At 32.6% G+C, this 19,501-nt stretch overlaps 1 protein-coding gene across 8 annotated transcripts in view; it reads left to right on the top strand.

The window, feature by feature from the left end:
• LOC117181635 overlaps window positions 1–19,501 on the top strand; it is a 413,839-nt gene that overhangs the window by 145,555 nt on the left and 248,783 nt on the right. For 2 of the 8 annotated variants that reach the window (XM_033374526.1, XM_033374523.1), the window contains exon 5: window positions 10,967–11,241. The exons of 5 other annotated variants lie outside the window; for them this stretch is intronic. In XM_033374526.1, coding sequence (XP_033230417.1) covers window positions 10,967–11,166 — 200 coding nt within the window. In that variant the 3' untranslated portion in view covers window positions 11,167–11,241. Of the gene's footprint in view, window positions 1–10,966; window positions 11,242–19,501 lie in introns of those variants that run through there. One more of the 8 variants, XM_033374527.1, reaches the window with a different exon arrangement.

Raw genomic sequence — 19,501 nt, 5'->3', positions numbered from 1 at the left:
CTGGTGAATATTATGCATCATTATTAGAGCAGCTGAAAGAAGAAATTAAAAAAAAAACGACCACATTTGGCGAGAAAAAAAATTCTCTTTCATCACGAAAACCCCCGAGTTCACACATGCTTCGTTTAAATGGCTAAAATTGAAGAACTAAAATTCGAATTGGTCGAACACCCACCGTATTCACCAGATTTAGCCCCCAATGACTTTTTCTTATTTCCAAACTTGAAAAAATGGCTCGGTGGACAGAGATTTCCAGACAACGAAGACGTCATTGCCTCTGTAAGTGCTTATTTTGAGGCACTTCCGAAAACGCACTTTTCTGAAGGATTAAAAAAACTTGAAAAGCGATTGACCAAGTGTATAGAGCTCCAAGGAGATTATGTTGAAAAATAAAAAAAAATTTACCCCAAAAAAATGGTTTTTATACTTCATTCTAAGGACTTATTGAACGACCCTCGTATTTATAGCTTGGTATTTTTTAAGGCAGAGGCATACTTTGTTTACGGAGTGAACTAAAAATGTCTTTTGATGATTATTTCCTACCATACTTTGTAAATTTATAATAATTATAATCATTCAAACAATGTTCATAAACATATTGAGAGTTAGGGTATTTTTCAATTAATAAACACAATTTGTTTACGAAGTTAACTAAGATTGTCTTTGCGATGATTCTTGCCTAAGTTATTTGTTAAAATTACAAGAATTATTAATTTTTTAAAGAACTTTCATAAAAAAATCAGAACTTAACTATTTTTTAGATTTTGAACCATTCGGACATTTTAGAGAAATTAATTTTTATAAGAAAATGTATGCACTATATATTAAATAAGAATTTAAAAAAAGTTAAAACTTTATAATGGTAAAAACTTTCATTTACATTAATTTCAGTAATTATTTCTTTTCATTCATTTCTTCGAGTAATTTCATAATCATTTCAGTTGAATACTTTGCTTTCTGAAAATTTTCTGCACTATATTTTCTCTTGCAATATACTCATCCATATATTTTACTGTAACTAATCACTTATAGTCGAAAATATAACCAATATTAATAGTACCTATTGTAATATATGAAAAGTTGTACGTACCGACATTTTTATGCTTTCTCCAAATTTACATACAAATTTGTAATGTTGCACAATAATTTATTCTGCCTCGTCAGAGGGTACCCATGCGAAGCCGTGAAAATTCTTCATGTTCTGTTTTTTTTTGTGTTGTATTAGTATTTCTAATTAACTTTCATAAAAAAATTAGTTGAGCCATGAAAAATGTAGTTTGTTTGTTAATGAGTTTGAAAATTAAGTTAGGAATGAGACTATTCGTACTTTTGGACTGGAAGTGCAAAATTATTTAAGAATAATTTTGAGAAATGCGATTGTTTGAGAAATAAATGGAAATTATGAAATTAATTACTAAGAGTTCAATTCTGGCCAAATTTTAGCTTCCGGAATTTCAAAACATTAAAGCCTCGGTTCCGTCTCGTTTTCCCGTCTCATCCTTCATTGGTATCGCCTCAGTTTTTCCGATGAATGCGACAGATGTGCGCTAGTGGAGCATATAGCTTGCGGGAACGTTCTTTTTTCATTCTGACGCGCTAATGCTTATGAGCGTTTTTTAATGAATAGTTAAAGTTCAAATATGATTACATATTATGCTTCCTTGTCGATTCCTTATTAATTTGATATCAAACACGACTATGTTTCGATTTTTTCACAGACTTAAGTTCATTATATTAGTATTTCATTTTGTTCCAATGAAACATTTATTTTGCTAAGTATAAGAATAGAATATATGACCAGAAAGGTAAACACATAGGCATATTTTCAAGTCATTTAGAGTTTAAGAAATTTAACACCAATTTTAATTTTTTCGAGTAGAATTTCCAAATTTTGTGGCGTCTATTTTCTTCGTTTCACAAATAAAATATATTTGTCGGGATATTTGTAAAATCAAATATGCGTACGTACTTGAATCAGTTTGAGTACTATATATTTTCAAAATAGTATGAAATTTGAATCTATAAGAAGTGCATATTAGATCAGTCAGTCATAAGATTCATAAACTCATACGATCATTTCACAGTCGATTTTATAATTGTATATTCATGTATAAAAGTAATATATTTTCAACATAAGAAAGTTTTTCTATACTGAAAAAAAGTATTTATAGAGCCTTCTAGACTTTTTTCTTTTTATGTATATAGATTTTACATACTTTGAAAATTTAAAAAAAAATGCACAAAGATATCGAAATGTTTAAAGGATTATAAAAACATTTCAAATCTTTTATATTATTGCAAATTGTTAACAAGATTTTACGAAATTTCAAATATCTTAATTATTTCAAACCAATTCGAAAATTTTCGGAACGATTATTGTACGAACGTTTCAAGGAATTCATCAAATTTTCAATATAACTAAAAAAAATTTTTTTAATCTTTCAAAGATTTCAAAGATTTTGCAACTTTTTTCAAGATTTCAAAAGATTACACACAAATGTGAAGAACTTACACAGATTTTAAAAGATTTCAAGAAATCAATAAAGATTTCAATCCACTTAAAGAACTGTCCGAAAATTTCAAAGATTTTCATTTTTTCAAATCAATATAACAGATTTCATAAACATTTCATAAACATTTAAAAGAATTCATGAAGTTTTTAACTTTTTTTTTAATTTCACAATAATTTTAAAAGTTAAAAAAAACTAAAAGGTTTCACACAAAATTCAAGATCTACCACAAATTTTACATACTTTGAAATAATTTTAAAAATTCACAAGGATTTCAAAATATTTAAAAGATTATATACACATTTCAAATATTTTAAACTTTTGCAAAATTGTTTCCAAGATTTTAGGAGATTTCAAATATTACATTGGTTGTACAAAAACTTCGAGACGATAGTACGAATATTTAAAAGAATTCATGAATTTTTTAAGATATTTAAAAAAATTTTACAAATCTTTTAAAGATTTGCAATTTTTAAAAAATAAATTCACAAAGATTTTAAACTATTTAAAGGATTGCACATAAAATCACAAATCTTGACAAAAAAAGCATAGAATCAATTTTTTAGGGTTTTTAGCATTGTATTTTCGAAAAATAAAACAGAGTTATGATATTCATAGACATACAGACAGACGCCGTAGTTAAAACTTCATTGTCGGCTTCAGGGTGTCGTAAAAGGTGGAAATCGTTTAAACACTGAGGTGTAACATTTCAGCCTATTACTTGTTTAACTAAACTGTTATAAACAATCTATATTGTTTATGTTTGATAAAGCTTAAAGTATATAAATGGCTTTAAAGACAATTGTGAATCACTTTTGTTGAGAAAAATCAATTCAGATATGAGAAAAACTCGTTTATAAAGAATTTGTTGATAGAAATTGTTTATAATAATTAAGTTAAATATTATTAAAATTAATTATGTTCTAAAACTGGTCAATTTTCTCACTATATTTGTATATATTGTTGCTCTGTGAATAAAATTTAAGAAAAGCAAACCACAATTCTCTTAAAAATTAATTGCTTAGAATTTCTAAAAAAAAAATTTCAAAAAGGTTAAGAAATACGACCTGTGGGCGATTATGAACAATAAATTCCTATTCCAGACCACTGTGCGATGGGACGACTCCTTGTAAGATTTGACAAGTTTACGCCTGTGGCGTAGAAAATATTTGGGACTCTAATTTGTGATGCAACTGATAGGATCCTTTCCTTGTATAAACAGAAACTATTAGAGAATATGAGAAAAAGAAAAAACTGCGTTTCTTATATTGCAGAGCCGTACTTAAATTACGTAACAGATTACCCGTTCTCTTCAAGGCCCCCCTCAAACCTGCAATAAACCGTACCCCCCGCCCCCCTGTTACTATACATAATTTATGGTTTACAGAATTTATGGTTTACAGAAAAGCAGCGAAATTTAGCTGCTATTCAGTGAAATTTCACTGATCAGCAGCTAGATTTCACGGTTTTAGCAGTGTATATACGCTGATTTGAATTAGACATATACTGATTCAGATTTAGAGAGTACAAAGAAGACGAATTTTCAACAAAATACAGCAATGTTCAACTCAGAAAGGACAATTTTCATACAAATAGTTTCATTTCAAATGAAAAATATAAATTTTAAACCAAAAATGAAATAGTTGCATTTTCAGTTTAAAAAATCATTTTCAACGAAATAGTCAAATTTTTAATCAACAAGATGAATTTTCAACTGAATTGAAGGAATATTCAACTGGATTCGTTAATTTTTTAAAAAATTTTTGAACAAAATAGCTTCATTATCAACTGCGTTTAGTTGAATTTTCAGTTAAATAAATCATTCTATCGACCAACAAGGCGAATTGTTAATTAAAATAAATTAATTAAATTAATTGTCAATCAAGAAGACGAACTATTTACCAAAAAGACGAATTTTCAACCAAAAGAAAAGCTCATACGCGCGCTCGGCGCGCGAATCACTATTTTGCTTGCAATTATTTTATTTGGAAATAAAATTCAATAAAATACCACAATAATCATTTTTACTTTAATAACTTCTATTTGTACACGGATTCACGTGGGTACCCTCTCACGATGCAGAATAAATGATTGTGCAACACTAAACATTTTTATTAAATGTTTAGGCAAATGCGAGTACTTCCAATAACCTCGTATGTAGCCGCATTGTAATTTAATTGTACTCAATTTAATGCACTGATTTTAGGCCCGCCTTAGCAAGGAACAAATTTCAAATGCGCATAGAATGTGAAGTTGAGAGACTTCTGTTCCAGCGTGGATTTAAATATAAAAAATCATATCACAATAAGTGATAATGATACTGGTTATATGTTCGACTCATTAATCACAGTAAAATATATGGAGAAAAGTATTGCAAGAGAAAATATACTACAGAAAATCTTGATGAAGCAAAATATTAAACTGAATCTTTTTGGTTAAAACATTACTATTTTAGTATCACATTTAGCTCTTTGGATAAAAAATAAATTATATAGTTGGAAATTTATGTTTTTATTTGAAAATTCAGCTATTTCATTTTTGGTTGAAAATTTATCTTTTGACTTCTTCAAGGTAAGTGGGTAAAAATTCATGCATTCTGTTGAAAATTCATTTTTGTTGTTAAAAATATTAATTTTTTTAAACTGGCAATTCAACTATTCCATTTATTCCATTCTTGTTTGTTTGTCAATTGAACAATTTGTCGTTTAAAATTCGCCTTTAAAAAAATGAATGTTTTTTTATGTAAAATTACAAAACTTAAACAATTACTTTTTTTAAACAGTTTTTTAACCATAATAAGGTGCTAATTCTATTTTTGTAATTTTGGACTCACAACTACGTAGCCATTCATACCGAGTATTCTTACAACAGAAGTAGACCATAAAAGGAGGAAAATTTCCAAAATTTATTAGGTTCAACCAGGTACACGGACTATAGGCAAAGATATATACGGTTCTTACTTAATTCCAGAAGAATGCTTTCTAAGTTTTCCCCTCAAGTAATTGAGGGGTTCAAACTTAAAAGGCCTTGCATAAATATGGGCCATATATCTCTCAACCTTAAGACTATGTTGTCGAACCGATTGCAGCTTAATATTTAGGAATTTGAAATCGTGTATGTTACATTAAAATATTTAGTACTTATATTACTGTTTTCTTCTATGTTATTTGAATAACTGTTGGTATCATGCATTTTAGATACGAACTGTATATTAATTCATACAATCTGTAACTGATAAACATATGTTATAATCGTTACTTAATTTTAGCGTTTCAGAGACACATTTAAGGTAATGTGATTGACAATATACTATTTTTTTGTTTCTAAAGAAATCTCAAATTCTTTATAAAATGAATAAATTGGCTTTATCCTCTGCTTGATTTTATACAGAATTTTCAATTTTGATAGCATTCAACATTTCAAAGAGAAAAATGTTTAGCTCTGTCATCATTAAAATAAATAAAACTAATAAGTCATTAAAAAATAGGTGAACATAATTTTTTTCCGATAATGTAATACAATTATAAGTCATAATTTATGATTTATAGCATATAAATAGCTATGTAACGATATAATATTTAAAATTTTAATTTTAAAAATAAATGATTAGTTTTCATTATATAACTACTCACTAATAATTGTGAATCATTAGAATAATTACATAATAAACACTTAATATTCGAGTGGTAAATAAATATGCAGTACATCATTTATATTCATGGTAACTCGTGTAATTGTAACTGCGGTGGTAACTCATTTTTAAAAACTGCGAAGTAATTCCGAGGAGTTGACCCGCAAACCAAGAGGGCGCTTTTAGAAGTCGATTTTGACGGAGTTTCTTATTCCATTACATGAGCAATCTCCCAACTCATCTCTGGTACTACGAAGAGGGTAGTAGCTACCCACCCGACGAACGTAGTAGCTATATATATTTTCTCGCCACTCCGCCGCCACTTGCCGCACCTATGTTATAATAGCTTTGGTTTTGTACAGTATTAAGTTGACAAATTGTGACCTAGAAAGTATGGGTAAGTAATATAGATTTAATTGTAATCATTAAATGATATAAAATGTGGAGATTGAATAATTTGAAAGTATAATATTAGGTAATATATTGTTGTGGTTGTGAAGCACTGGCACTCACTCGCACACTGCTCGCGGTAGAAAAGGAGATAGAAAATCACAGTGCGCATGTCCCCTTCCTTGTGAGCATTGTGTTTAAACGCAATAAATGTACAGTTACCGCAGTCAGAATGTATGTACGGAGATCGGTCTCCTTACTATTATTCTGTGCTGATTACAAATGCAGTTACAAGAGACACACAGGGCATTTAAATTTTTTCTTACTTTTTCTCCATTTCGCAACGTGTTTCGCAAAATTTAGGGTCACCTCCATAAAGGCGTGGCCCTTTGAAAACATGGTATATCTCGAGAATTCTTCTATTATGTCAGAATTGTGAGAAAAAAATTAATTTGCAAACGATTCTAACCGTTCAAATGCTGTCGTCTGCTACCCGCCGATTTCTATCTTTAGCAAAATTCATATTTGTCATGAAAATAATCATTTCCACAACAAATTTTTTGATTTTTCAACATTTTATTGATCCGAGTATCTCGCAAAACCCCAGATATTCGACGAGTTTTCTTTCTTTCATTCGCAAATTCTTAGGAAAAAAAATATATTAATTTAGCGCCGCACCTATAAAAAAAAATTCAAGGTTGGATTTAATCAACACCCTTAAATATATACATTCGTTTATATCTGAATATCAGCTGTTTTTTATAACCTACACAGAAAAACGCTGGTGTTAAATTTGTTGCAACTCAAATTTCATTGGTCTCCCAATGACAATTTGAGAGAATTTTCAAGTCTCAAATGTATTCATCTGAATGTAGGTGCACATCTGGGTATCTAGAGGAAAGTATCTTTGTAGACTGAATTATGGCTCATGCAGAGTTGTGGAGTGCTGAACCGCGCTGTCAGCCACCTGAACACCTGTCAAAGCAACTATTCGCTTCGCGATATTAGACTAAATAATTGTTAACAAAGAAATTAATTGCAATAACATTTACCTAGTTTTCAAGTTTATTTCATTTAACAGTGTCTACTAGTCACTTAAAATAAAATTATAACTTCCTAATGCAACCTCCAAATATCAGGTAAGTCTTGGCCGTCGAAATTTAAACTAAAGCCGGGATGTATAGAAAAAGTCATGACCGTCTACATACACCATAAGGTATTTTCACTTCAATCACTAGTTAACTTTACTTCGTTGAATGTTGAGGGTATAACAATTGACCAAATGCATCGGATTCGGCTCATTTTTGCTCTATTTTTCTAATATCTTCGTAAAAAGTAATTTTTTCTGTATAAGTGCATTTGAAAAAAAGTTTTCCTTTTTTAGGGATCACTCAATGCAATAATAAAATGATAATAATTATTATTAATTCAATAGTTTAAGAATGTAAGTACTCACTAAACCCCAAAAAAGTAAGTTTAAATCTGGTATAAACTTGTATACTCCGAAATAGAAAGGATTATTTTTAACTTTATGTTAAAATTCAAATGTTATATTCTACTTTAGCAAGATTATCGGGTGACGTTTAAATTCATGTTTTCCCTTTAGAATTTATATAAATCTCTTAAAAAACTGTTTTGAAATATTACATAAATAAAATAGATTTAGTTTCAATAGAGGTTTTCACAAAAATAACATTCTGTTTACTGAGAAACTTTTAAAAAGTGGTCTAGTCCCATGCCATACAGTGCAAAAAAGCAGGGAGTGGTAGGACAACTAACGCTACGCTGGAGATATTAGGAACTAATCAACTTAGGACAGTAAGGGGTCACCATTTTGTTTACAGATGCATAGGGCTGGAATCTTTTCACGTGAAAATGTTTAATGTCAAAGTTTCATATGTTTCATAAAACATAGGGATGAGAAGAAAAATTATTTTGTGCATGCGCAGGACGGTTTGGCGAAACTGTCAAGAAACTTTACATCCCTACTCATCGTGAAAAACAAATTTTTGTTTTTATGATACAATTGTATTCATCTTATTTTTCATATATAGTACTAGCAACTGCAACATTAGATAACTTTAAGCTTCCGCAGAAAATCTAGTTGAAATTGTTCGAACGCCCAGACATCAATTTCGATGACACTAATAGTCCCTGGTAAATGGGAGGAAAGGGAAAGTTAGATAATTATTATTATAACTTACCTGTTTATTAATATCTATTTCAACCAAATAACGCCCTACAAAATCATCTTAACATGTGACTGACGGTTTGTAGACGACACTTCAAGTTGCTCTGGATGAGGAAAAATCATGGACATAGGAAACACAGGAATAGGCATGGCATCCTAACTTGTGCGAACGGGGTTAAATCCAAGGGAGGGGGGAGAATTCCATGACTGGGGAGAGACGCTATCTTACGATGTGCCACTTGATTATGCGCACGAGCATTTTTGCCGACAAATTGTGTATGAAAATATAAACATGTGGATGCTGGCATGTTTGTCGCGGGACATCAAAAGATGGCGCACCTCCCCCTTATTGCATCAACCCCGAAATGGCATGTCTAGTCCCGTGTTTCGTATGTCCATAGGAAAAACATTGTCTAAATGATGCTTATCCCCTAGGTTCTCCCAATGAACCTGTGTGGCTCAAATTTGTTGCAACTCACTTGAACACCGATTTCAGTGTACATTGGTGGATCGGCGATTTTCTGTGTGTATAATAACACTAAATACTTTAGAATGTACCATGTACATGTAGCATGGCGTTACATATCCTAAAAATAGACGGGAGTAATCGGTAAAATATTTTCTTAATAAGAGAGAAATATCATTGCAATAAGTCCCTGTAAGATTTTGGGTGAGTTTGCTTCCAACTCTTCCCAGAGGATCTCTAAATACTACCACAACTTGACGTCTATTACTATTATCTTCTTTGTTTCGATTTTGATATAGGTTTATCTATAATTGCTTAATATTACACATTCATGCAAGCACTTATTTTATGAAAGAGCCTATATTAAGTAAAATGTTACAGAAATTTCTTTTTTTTTAATATTCCCGCATTGTAAAGTGCTGCCATCTGCAAAGAAAAATATAGTGCAAACAGCTGTACGAGAAGTCGTGGAAAAATAGTCCCCCGCGGTCCAGCCAGAGATGTGGTAATACATGTAAATATTACAGTCCTATCTGCGAAATAAACAAAATTGTTTTCTTTAGTCCTTTTTCGTACTTTTCGATTTGATTATCAAGACTTTGGCATCGCAATGTGAAAAAACAGTAATTATCAGCATGAAAACAGGGAATTAATAAAAAATGTGAAGTGTTATACTTGTGTGTACAGAAAGGGTAATGACAATATTACGGAAGAAAATATCAGCCATGTATGGGCACGTTTGCGTTTGCAGTTAGCGCAAAATGGATACAATATCGAAGGTAAATTTTAATGATTTTATTTCCTAGAATACTATGAAATGTGTTTTCTGAAATTCATGGATACATTTTATTTTATTTTCAAGTTCACTTTTCGATTTCATTTTTGGAGGTGTAAGCATACAAGAAATGGCATTGTATTTAAATTCGTCCTCCGCTAATTCTGCATTTCAGTGTGACGGCATGATCGTCGGTATAATCAATTCCTACCTAAAAATCAAAGAAAATTATCGCTTTGTAAAACAGATTCAGGCAGCTGTTCTACAAAATAATAATAATCGCTCCTGGTTTTCTATTCTAATTGACTATACCGTCGTGGCTTGACGTGACAGTGCACTCGGATAATGAATTTCAATGGTTTCATATAGGATAAAGTTCAATTGGTTTGTTTTTAAAGGCTTTTGGTTCAAGTAATTAATTATTTCTTATAAAATATCTAATAAGAGTCCATAATCACAAGACACATTGTTTTTCAGATCCAAAAGCCCGTTGGAAAAAAACTAAAAGATCTATTTACACGACATGATACGGCGAATAACGTCAACTGGACGTATTATAATGAAATGGTGTTCATGGAAGCTCACATCACACACATAAAGTGAGTGATACCATAAATCAGAATTATCTAAAAATTGTAATTTAATTCAGGTGTGAAATAAAATTTTAAAAATTAAAACAGCGCCTTTTTATCAATTAATTGTTCCGTAATTTCAGATATCTATATCTGCGCACCAATAACCTTTTTACTAGCGCGCATCTCGAAATTGCTGCTAGTGTTGCTGATACAAGTGAATAAAGCATTTTTCAACTCATTTGCATTTAGTTTGTACTATCGTGCTATTGATTCAATGTGACTGTTTGAAAAATACTTATAATTTGTTTAAATTTGAACTAGAAATGTGTGTTCTTAATGTAATAATCACTTTTAGAAATATTTTATATTTGTCTTATTTGTAATATTGATGTAATTTATTTATGAATATAATAATTCGAATTTTTCAGGCACTGCGCCATTCTACAAAATTCATCCGCAATTTCTATTCCCAAAAAATAACGGACAAAACACATTGCAGAGTCAACGTTTAACGAATAAATTGCCTGTAAAAAACATTCTTGCGGCACCGGCTGTTACTGTCTGTTACTGTCTGCAATTCCGAAAATGCAATGTCTTCAGAATCTTCATCAGCGATATGCCAGGCTAGTCCCATTGGCTTAATTCACATCGAGAATGACTTAGCGAACATTGTTGTGAATTCAGACGAAAAACCTGTTCAAAATTTGCTATTAGAATACACCGGCTTTATAATTATTAAATATATATTTTCATATATTTTTTTAATTTCTTATTTCATACATAATCTTTGTTGATAGCGATAGAAAATATTTTATTCTTATAATTTCTTGTGATTTTCAATCACCTACGTGACTATTTAATATACAAACTTTAATTAATTATTCATAAAAATGTTTCTCACTAGCATTACGAGCAACTTCATTACTTCGATTACAACCCTTTTCAGCGAGTTCGAGAGTGTTACTAATAGCGTCGATTCTTTCGTTTGTTGATGTTAGATTGATGCCGATGATTAATCGCCAGGTTTCATGGAATAGATGTACCTTTGAGATATCTTCCACATATATGTTACCTTTTATTTTCTCCAGTTGGTATTCAGCTACTGCCACGAGTATCAGAAATGTTAGGATACACATGATTATCATTTGTAAAATATAGTATAGTGTTATCAATGTGGACTGTGGTCACTTGATTTTTGGATAGAATTTTAAGGTTGTTGTTGTCCAGAATTTTTATAATTTCATAGGGAATTTTCCGAACTTGATCTAATTTGTTCTACTTGGCATTGTTCTTAACTTTTATTTTGTCTCCGATTTCATAGACTGGGTGATGTTTAACCATTTTTGAATCTAGGTACTGTATCCTTTCCTCGTTTTTAATTGAAATCGTTCTCTGGTTATCTTTAAGTTTGTTTCGTGTTTCCTTTTCGATTTTTAGATTAGGTCTTGGTACGTGATCCTTGGATTTTGTTGAATTGCAGATGGAATTTTGGGTTCTCTACCGAACGTGAGTTCGTATGGCAAGAATCCTGTCGTTTGATTTTTTGTGGTGTTTATTATAAAGTTTACAAATTTCAGGTTGTCATCCCAATTTCTATTATTTACCGCTATTGTTGTCCGGATCAAGTTACTTAATGTGGAGTGCATCCTCTCGATATTTTCATTAGATTGTGGATGGTAAGATGTTGTTTTAATAGGTTTGACATTTAGTGTTTCCTCGAATTGGTGCATCATGTCGGATACAAAACTTTGACCTTGATCCGCCAGTATTGTTTTCGGGCTCCGAATGTGTAGATATAAGGATATATCATCTAGGTAACAATAGATTCGGAGGTTGTCTTTTTCATGGATAATAACAGAGTGTATCTTGTTAATCTGTCTTAAGCAATTAGCATATAATTGTTTCCATAATGTGTTTCTGGGAGGGGTCCGTAGATATATAATGAGATTTTGTCATTAGGCTTCAGTGGGACGTCGGGTATTATGCTCTCCATTTGATATTTTCTTCTTGTTGTTTTATGGAGCTGACAGATTGGACAGGTTTTAACATACTTTTTTATTTCTTCATCCATTTTGGTCCAATGTCCTTATCGCTTGGCTTTATCCAGTGTATTTTGTTCGCCTAGATGGTCTGCTTGAGCCTCTTTTATGACTTTCTCTTCTTCTTCCTTAATTAGTTCTCTGGTGTTTGTGAAACATATAAGGAAACTCAGATCGGGGTACAGAGTGGATATAAACTGTATCATTTCTTGGAGTAATTCTTTTTCTAAGGGACCTATTAATGGGGCTTCGATTAATAATCTAATAAAAGAGAGTTTCTTTGCTAGAATTTCTTCTATTAACAATCCTAGTTTTCTTAGCTATTGTTCTTCATTGTATGATGGTAGAATTTCTTTTCTTATGTTCTTCCATAGTTTTCCTATAGCATTAGGCTCAATTTTAATTTTTCCAGGAATTGGTTGAAGTCTCCATTGCATGAAATCTTCGTAGATGTTTCCTGTTTTAACAACTCTTTGTTCCTGCTTATTATTATTATTATTATTTTCATTTGTGTTTTGGTTTCCAAAGTTTCGGGTTATTCTAAAGTTTTCTTCGTTCTCCTTGGTGGGAGTTTTATTTTTTTACTTTCCTCTAGTGTTCTTGTTGCAGTTATTACTGGTGTATTGAAAATTTCTATGTCTGGTAATTGGTCTTCTGCTTGTTCTAGCGTCAAGCTTTGCTTCTGTGTCTTCTACTTCGCCCATTAGGCCAGCTGATTTCATAGCTTCTCTCAAGGTATATTTTGTTATTGCAAAAACTTTTCCTATATCGTCGTTGTAAATCAGGAAATGCCTAGAAAGATAGTCGGCTACCTTGTTTTCCTTTCCTTTGACATGCTCAATTGAACATTTGTATTCCTCTAAACGCAATTTCCACCGCACAAGCCTAGAACTTGTGTCTTTCACATTATGGAGTCGAAAAAGGGCTTTGTGGTCGGTTTGGATTTTGAATTCTTTACCTAAAAGATATTGGCGTAAGCGTTTGACTGCCCAAACAATAGCGAGGAGTTCTTTTACACTCGTAGTGTAATTCTCCTCAGCTTTGTTTAGTGTTCTGGAGATGAAGAGGCATGGGTGCCCTTTTTGAGAGAGGACTGCCCCTAGTCCGTAGTTAGAGGCGTCAGTAGTTAGGGTAAACTGTTTTTTAAAGTCCGGAAGCTTCAGCACTGGTGCTGACGTTAGAGCTTTTTTGAGTGTTGTGAAAGATGCTTCACATGATGGTGTCCAATTAAAGGGTGTATCTTTTTGTGTCAGTTTTAGTCCTAGTTCCGTTATCCTTTTTAATACCAGTTCTAGATTTTGGTTGTGTTCTTGAAGTGTGTTGCCAAATATGACGATATCGTCGATGTCGACAAAGCAGTTTTTGCCTATTAAACCGTAGAATGCTCGGTCCATCATCCTTTGAAAAGTATCAGGGACATTTTTTAAGCCGAAAGACATACGATTGTACTCAAAATACCTCTGTTGTGTTGGAAAGACTGTGCATTTTTTACAATCCTTCTTCATCCAAATTTGGTAGAAGCCTGCGCCTAAATCGAAGGCCGAGAAGAATTGGGCTCTTCCTAGCTGGTGTAATGTATCTTTGTTGATCTGCCTATAATCAATTACCATTCTCAGTTTTTCTGCCTTTTTGGGGACTATCCATAAAGGTGAGTTAAAAGAAGATTGGGAATGTCTTATTACACCCTTATCGAGAAGTTCTTGCGTTTCTTCCAGACCAAACTCTCTATGTTTCTCGGGGAGCTTGTGTGATCTTAGATTGATAACTATATCAGAATTAAGGATAATTTCGTGCTCTGTTAATGTGGTGCATGGTAAAGGGTCTCCTGAGAGAGCAAGTACTTGGTCGTATTTGGCTAGGATTTTATATACGATCTCCCTGTGATCCTTTTCTATGTGGTCTAATTTGGAGTTATTAAGCAGTTCCTGGAATTTATCCTGTTTTTCATAAAACTGGTCTGTTCCTTCTTCAAGGTTAACTGATATTTTCCTTATGTATGGTATGTCCGAGTAATTGTAGTATGGCACGGTGATTGTTCCTTGATGAATGGTGTAGATGCCATCAAGAATATTTTCCTGCTTTTCAATCCAAATATATTGGTTTTCTTCGTTGACAGATATTTTAAATACTTTGATTGTTTTGGGTGCTAGGTATTCGTTCTCTTTAATTATTGATATTTTTATATTATCTACCACAAGATGGGTTGGTGTTATTGCGTGGCGAGAGAATTTATTAAGCAAAGGCTGACCTATAATTATATCTTCTAATAATGGGAAATCGTCATCGACTAAATGGAATAGGTGAATTTTCCCGAAATATTTTAAATGACATGCTTCATTTGTGTATTGCAAATCGTTGCTCTTACGAAATTTCTTTTTATATTTAAAGGCTGGTAGGTTGGGGATGGTTCCTTTTCTAATTAGATTTATGGTGGCTCCTGTGTCTAATAGTAATTTGTATTTCTGTCCATCACTTCTTCTACTTCGTATTGACTTAAGTTCTCCACATATGGTAGAGATTCTACTGATTCCTCGTACTGGATTTGTTCCTCCATTTCTTCCTGGGACATTTCTTCCTAAAATGGTTCCAGTTCCTGATCTAATATATATCTTACTTGTGGGGGTCTCTGTTGGTGTCAGCCTGGTTGAAAATTTTGCGTTTTAATTGAGTAACACTGAGCTGCGAAGTGTCCAATTTTTCCACACTTCTGGCATGTCATTTTTGTTTTTTCTGCCAAAGGTATAGTTTGGTTCAGTGCTTTAGCGCCTGTGCTTCCTGAAGTACCAGCTCCTTAGCGTGCGGTAGGTATTGGTTAAGGCATGAAGCGGGGTAAGGGTTTTGATGTAGGAGGAGCGTTTCTTTAAGGTTGGGCCTCTCTTAACCACATCTCATATTCGGTTGCTTCCTTTTGTGCTTCTGCGATGTTGGTTGGTCTCATAGACTGAACTTGTACTCCTTTTTCCCTTCTGAGATTTATCATGTATCGATTGAGACTTTCTTGTTCTTCAATTTTGAATCTAATTCTCCTTTCGTCTTGGTCTGTAGGGGATTGTGCTTAAACTGCATATTTGAATTCATTAGTGATTTGTTTGAACTGCAAAGAGAAATTGTGTACTGTCTCCAATTGTTATTGTTTGCATGAGTCGAGTTTACTTTTAATTGATAGAACAGAACCGGTTTGTTTGAGGTTTTGTCTCAATGTCTCGTATAAGTCAGAAAAAGTATGTATAGGGGAAAATCTTATTGCTCTCTCAGCTTGACCTAGTAATTTTTCTGCTAATATAAAATCGAGCAGCAATTGCGGTTGAGAACACTGTGATTTTATTCGTGAAACGTTTTTAATAAAGTCCTCCACGCTATACCGTCTTGATATTTTAAAGGACGAATGGCTCTAATAAAATCTTTGATTAGGATTCCTTCATTGCATCTTAATGGTATGGTTGAAGGCTTTCTAATTTCCGTTAGGTTCATTCTTTCCTGTTGTGGATCATCGACTTTCTGCATGATTTGTAGTAATAACTCATAAGTGGACTGAGTAAAGGGCTGTTCTCAACTTGGTGATTGTGTGCGTGAAGTCATTGCCGCGGTGTGGAATAGGATATCGTCTGGGGGAAAGGAAGAGTCGCTGTTCGTTGCATCAGATCTGTACTCTGTGGCCGTTCTATAGTTATTAAACGCCAGTGTAGTGTCTATGGACTTATCTTATTTTGTTGGGTGTCTTCCTTACGCGTACAAAGATGTGTTTACTTTTAGGTATTTTAATACAGTAAAGTGGAGAAACAAGTTGCTACAAACTTGTATCTATTCCAAAGTAAGGTTATTTCATTTTTATTGACGATTGCCAGACTTATATTCTTTGGAGTTTCCCATATTTTTTATCATTGCTTAAATGTTTACGGTGGCAGTTTATCGCTTCGGTGGTATCGTCTGCAGACAGTGGACTTTAGACACCGTTAGTAGGATGCTGTTGGATGAGTGATGCGTCGCTCTGCTATCTCTGTTGATGAGTGGGCTGCTTGGCTGCGGTTTCACGCAGGTGAGTCTTCCGCCTGATTGCGGGCCTCGTAGGGTTTTACCGAAGTATATCTCGTAGCCTTTCAATTTTGTTAACGGGATTTTACCGTGTCAATATCCCGGAGTTCTTTGCGTTGAATTCCGTAGAATTATTTTTTCCTAGATCCGTAGATTCCAGGCCTATTGCAGGTATTGACTTCTATTGGATTCTTCTTGATTTTATCCGCAAATATTTGAAGATCGAAAAGTCAATCCTGGCAGGATCGCCAAATGTAATGATTTAAAAACCAAGATTATGTTTTTCAAAACATGCGATATCTTTTATAAGATATCACAATTCTTTATTACAGGATTAGAATACAATGACGTGCTAAGTAATTAAGCGAACTGAACTGACATGTCTCACGTTCTGCAATATATAGTCCTTACTGGATGCTAGGTGAGGGAAACTCTTGCTAAACTTTACATTGGTATAAATTTCAGATTTTTTTAGTTCAAAATTTAATTATTATATTTTTTCTTTATACGTGGAACATTAATCTATTTGATGAAAATCAACTATTTTATTGGAAACAAAATTTTTCACTAAAAGCTTAACTCTTTCATTGCTGGTTTCATTGCAAATTTAACTGCTTCGCACAAAATACTTTTTTTTCTTTTCTTTTAGAATTCATATTTTTGGCTGAAAATTCAATTATTTGGTTAAAAAATATAATATAATATTTTTTATCAAATGTAATAATTTGTTTGAAATATCAAATATAACATTTTTTTGGAATTGATCTTTATGTTGAAATTTGAACTTATTGGGCAGAAAATTCAACTGCCTTGCAAAAACTGGTCTTTTTGAAAATTAACATCTTTTGATTAAAAATAATCTCTTTTTTTATGCAACTATTTTTAGTTGAAAATTCACCCTTGCGTCTTTTTTGTTAAAAATTGGTCTTTTTTGTATTGCAAATTCATCTTTTTTCAGATTCAACTGTCTTCTAAAAAATTCAATTATTCGATATAAAATGCAACAGTTTTAAGTTGAAAATTAATCTTCTTTGTTTAACAATTCATAATGTTAGGTTGAAAAATTAACAATTTGGTTAAAAATTCAACTATTCTGTTGAAAATTTAATTATGTGGTTAAAAATGAAACGTTGGTCAGAGAAGAATTGGGAAATTTAGAAAATGAAGTCGTTTGTCAACCTTAAATCACTGTATATTTATCAGAGAAAAGAAACAAAGTAATTGAACTATCGCCATTATTGCAAAAAAATTCAGAAGCCTTCCTCTCAGTCAGCAAAAAGAATTAAATTTTAGGTTCGTTCATATAGGTTGTATTCCACACAAGCTACTCTACAGCTAAATCATAAGACATTTTAGGGACCCATGTATACAACATTTAAGCACTGATTAATCTTTAATTGTGAAGAGTGTAACAAACTTCTGCAAATACGCAAAACATGAGACACAAGGACGCCAAAACTACTGAATCGCACCCTCATTTAACATAAATTAGTCTTTCAACAATTCCCGTATCTGCAATACATGATGGTGTATTATGATTAAATTATAATCTCCATCTACCTGAACGTCAATATCTGCGCCCTCTTCCTGGCCGAAATTTTCCTCCTGTGCTTTACGATTCACGTCGTTTTCGCCCTCACCTCGATTCGCATCGCCGACTTCTTCCGCATCAAGATCCGCATCATCCTCTGGTCCCAACTCTGCGTTTTCATCCGCTTGTTTCCTCAATTCACCGATTACAAGACGGATTAGGCGTGGTGAAGCGTACTGTCGATCTCTTTCCTCTAGCGGTAGCTCGTCTATGAGAAGAAAATTGTGGAGGCACACCAGTGCCTTAACCATAGAAATGAAATTTTCTATCTTGAAGTTCAATTTTTTTGTAGAATTTTCCACCTAGAGCTCAAAGTTCCGAAACTGCATTCAATGCAGGCCCTTGCTCTAGACAATCTAAAAATAAAAATAAATTTATAACAAATTATTCTTTGTTATATATTTCAATAATATGAAAAAAGTAAAATACATTAACCCATAATTAAATATCCTTTTCCTCCTAGTAAGCCCGTTGTTTCTTGCATAGGGTTTAAAAAAATTGTTTAATGTTCTAGAAATGTCATCACTAATAGAAAAATGAGACAAAGCGATGTTGGAACGCGGCAAAAGAGCGTTTGGTGGAAGGTCGAGAAAATTTCTCTCAATAGCTTTGAAAAAATCGGTTTGTTCAAATGCTGGCAGATCACTAACCGAACCTGTAATCAAAAATATAAACATTCATCACAGTTGACAATAAAAAATATCAACTAAGCAAAATGGAGTTCGAAACACCATCACCATAATTTCCAGCATCACTCTGAGTACATCGATAATAAGCATCGCACGAGGCTAATAGCTTAAAACTAAAAAATTTCTTACAGTTGAAAAAGAGACTGCCAGATCCAAGTGGTGCCTTAATTCGAATCGTATAGGAGCGTGGTATTAGAGTATATAACGTCCCACGCCTACAAGTTGTAAACAAGTATCCGACTCCAAAAGATAACCACGGGGTGAGGGTTTAGAAATGAATTACCACCGTTTAATAAATCAACAATTTGAACTTTTACTCAATAGCTATGTCCATGTGAATATAGTAGGAGACGATGTAAATGACTGAGTTGCGCGCGCAAACCATTTCTCCACTTATGAATTTTAAAACTCGAAGGTACACGATTGACCGTCGGAACACTTCGGCGGCTCTAATTATATCTCTATCTGCTTTGAAATAAAATGAAGAGATTGGGATTTTAATAATTCCAGATTTCGATGCTGGCGATTCTCATGATTTGAATACTTTGCGTGCCTCTTTATATGCGTATATTTTGAGGTTATGTTATTTCAAGTATAAAATATAAATTATAT

Source organism: Belonocnema kinseyi, chromosome 10, assembly GCF_010883055.1.
Source record: "Belonocnema kinseyi isolate 2016_QV_RU_SX_M_011 chromosome 10, B_treatae_v1, whole genome shotgun sequence".
Taxonomy (NCBI): Eukaryota; Metazoa; Arthropoda; class Insecta; order Hymenoptera; family Cynipidae; genus Belonocnema; species Belonocnema kinseyi.
The sequence above is the reverse complement of the archived record's forward strand: the minus strand, read 5'-3'. Positions and strand labels throughout refer to the sequence as shown.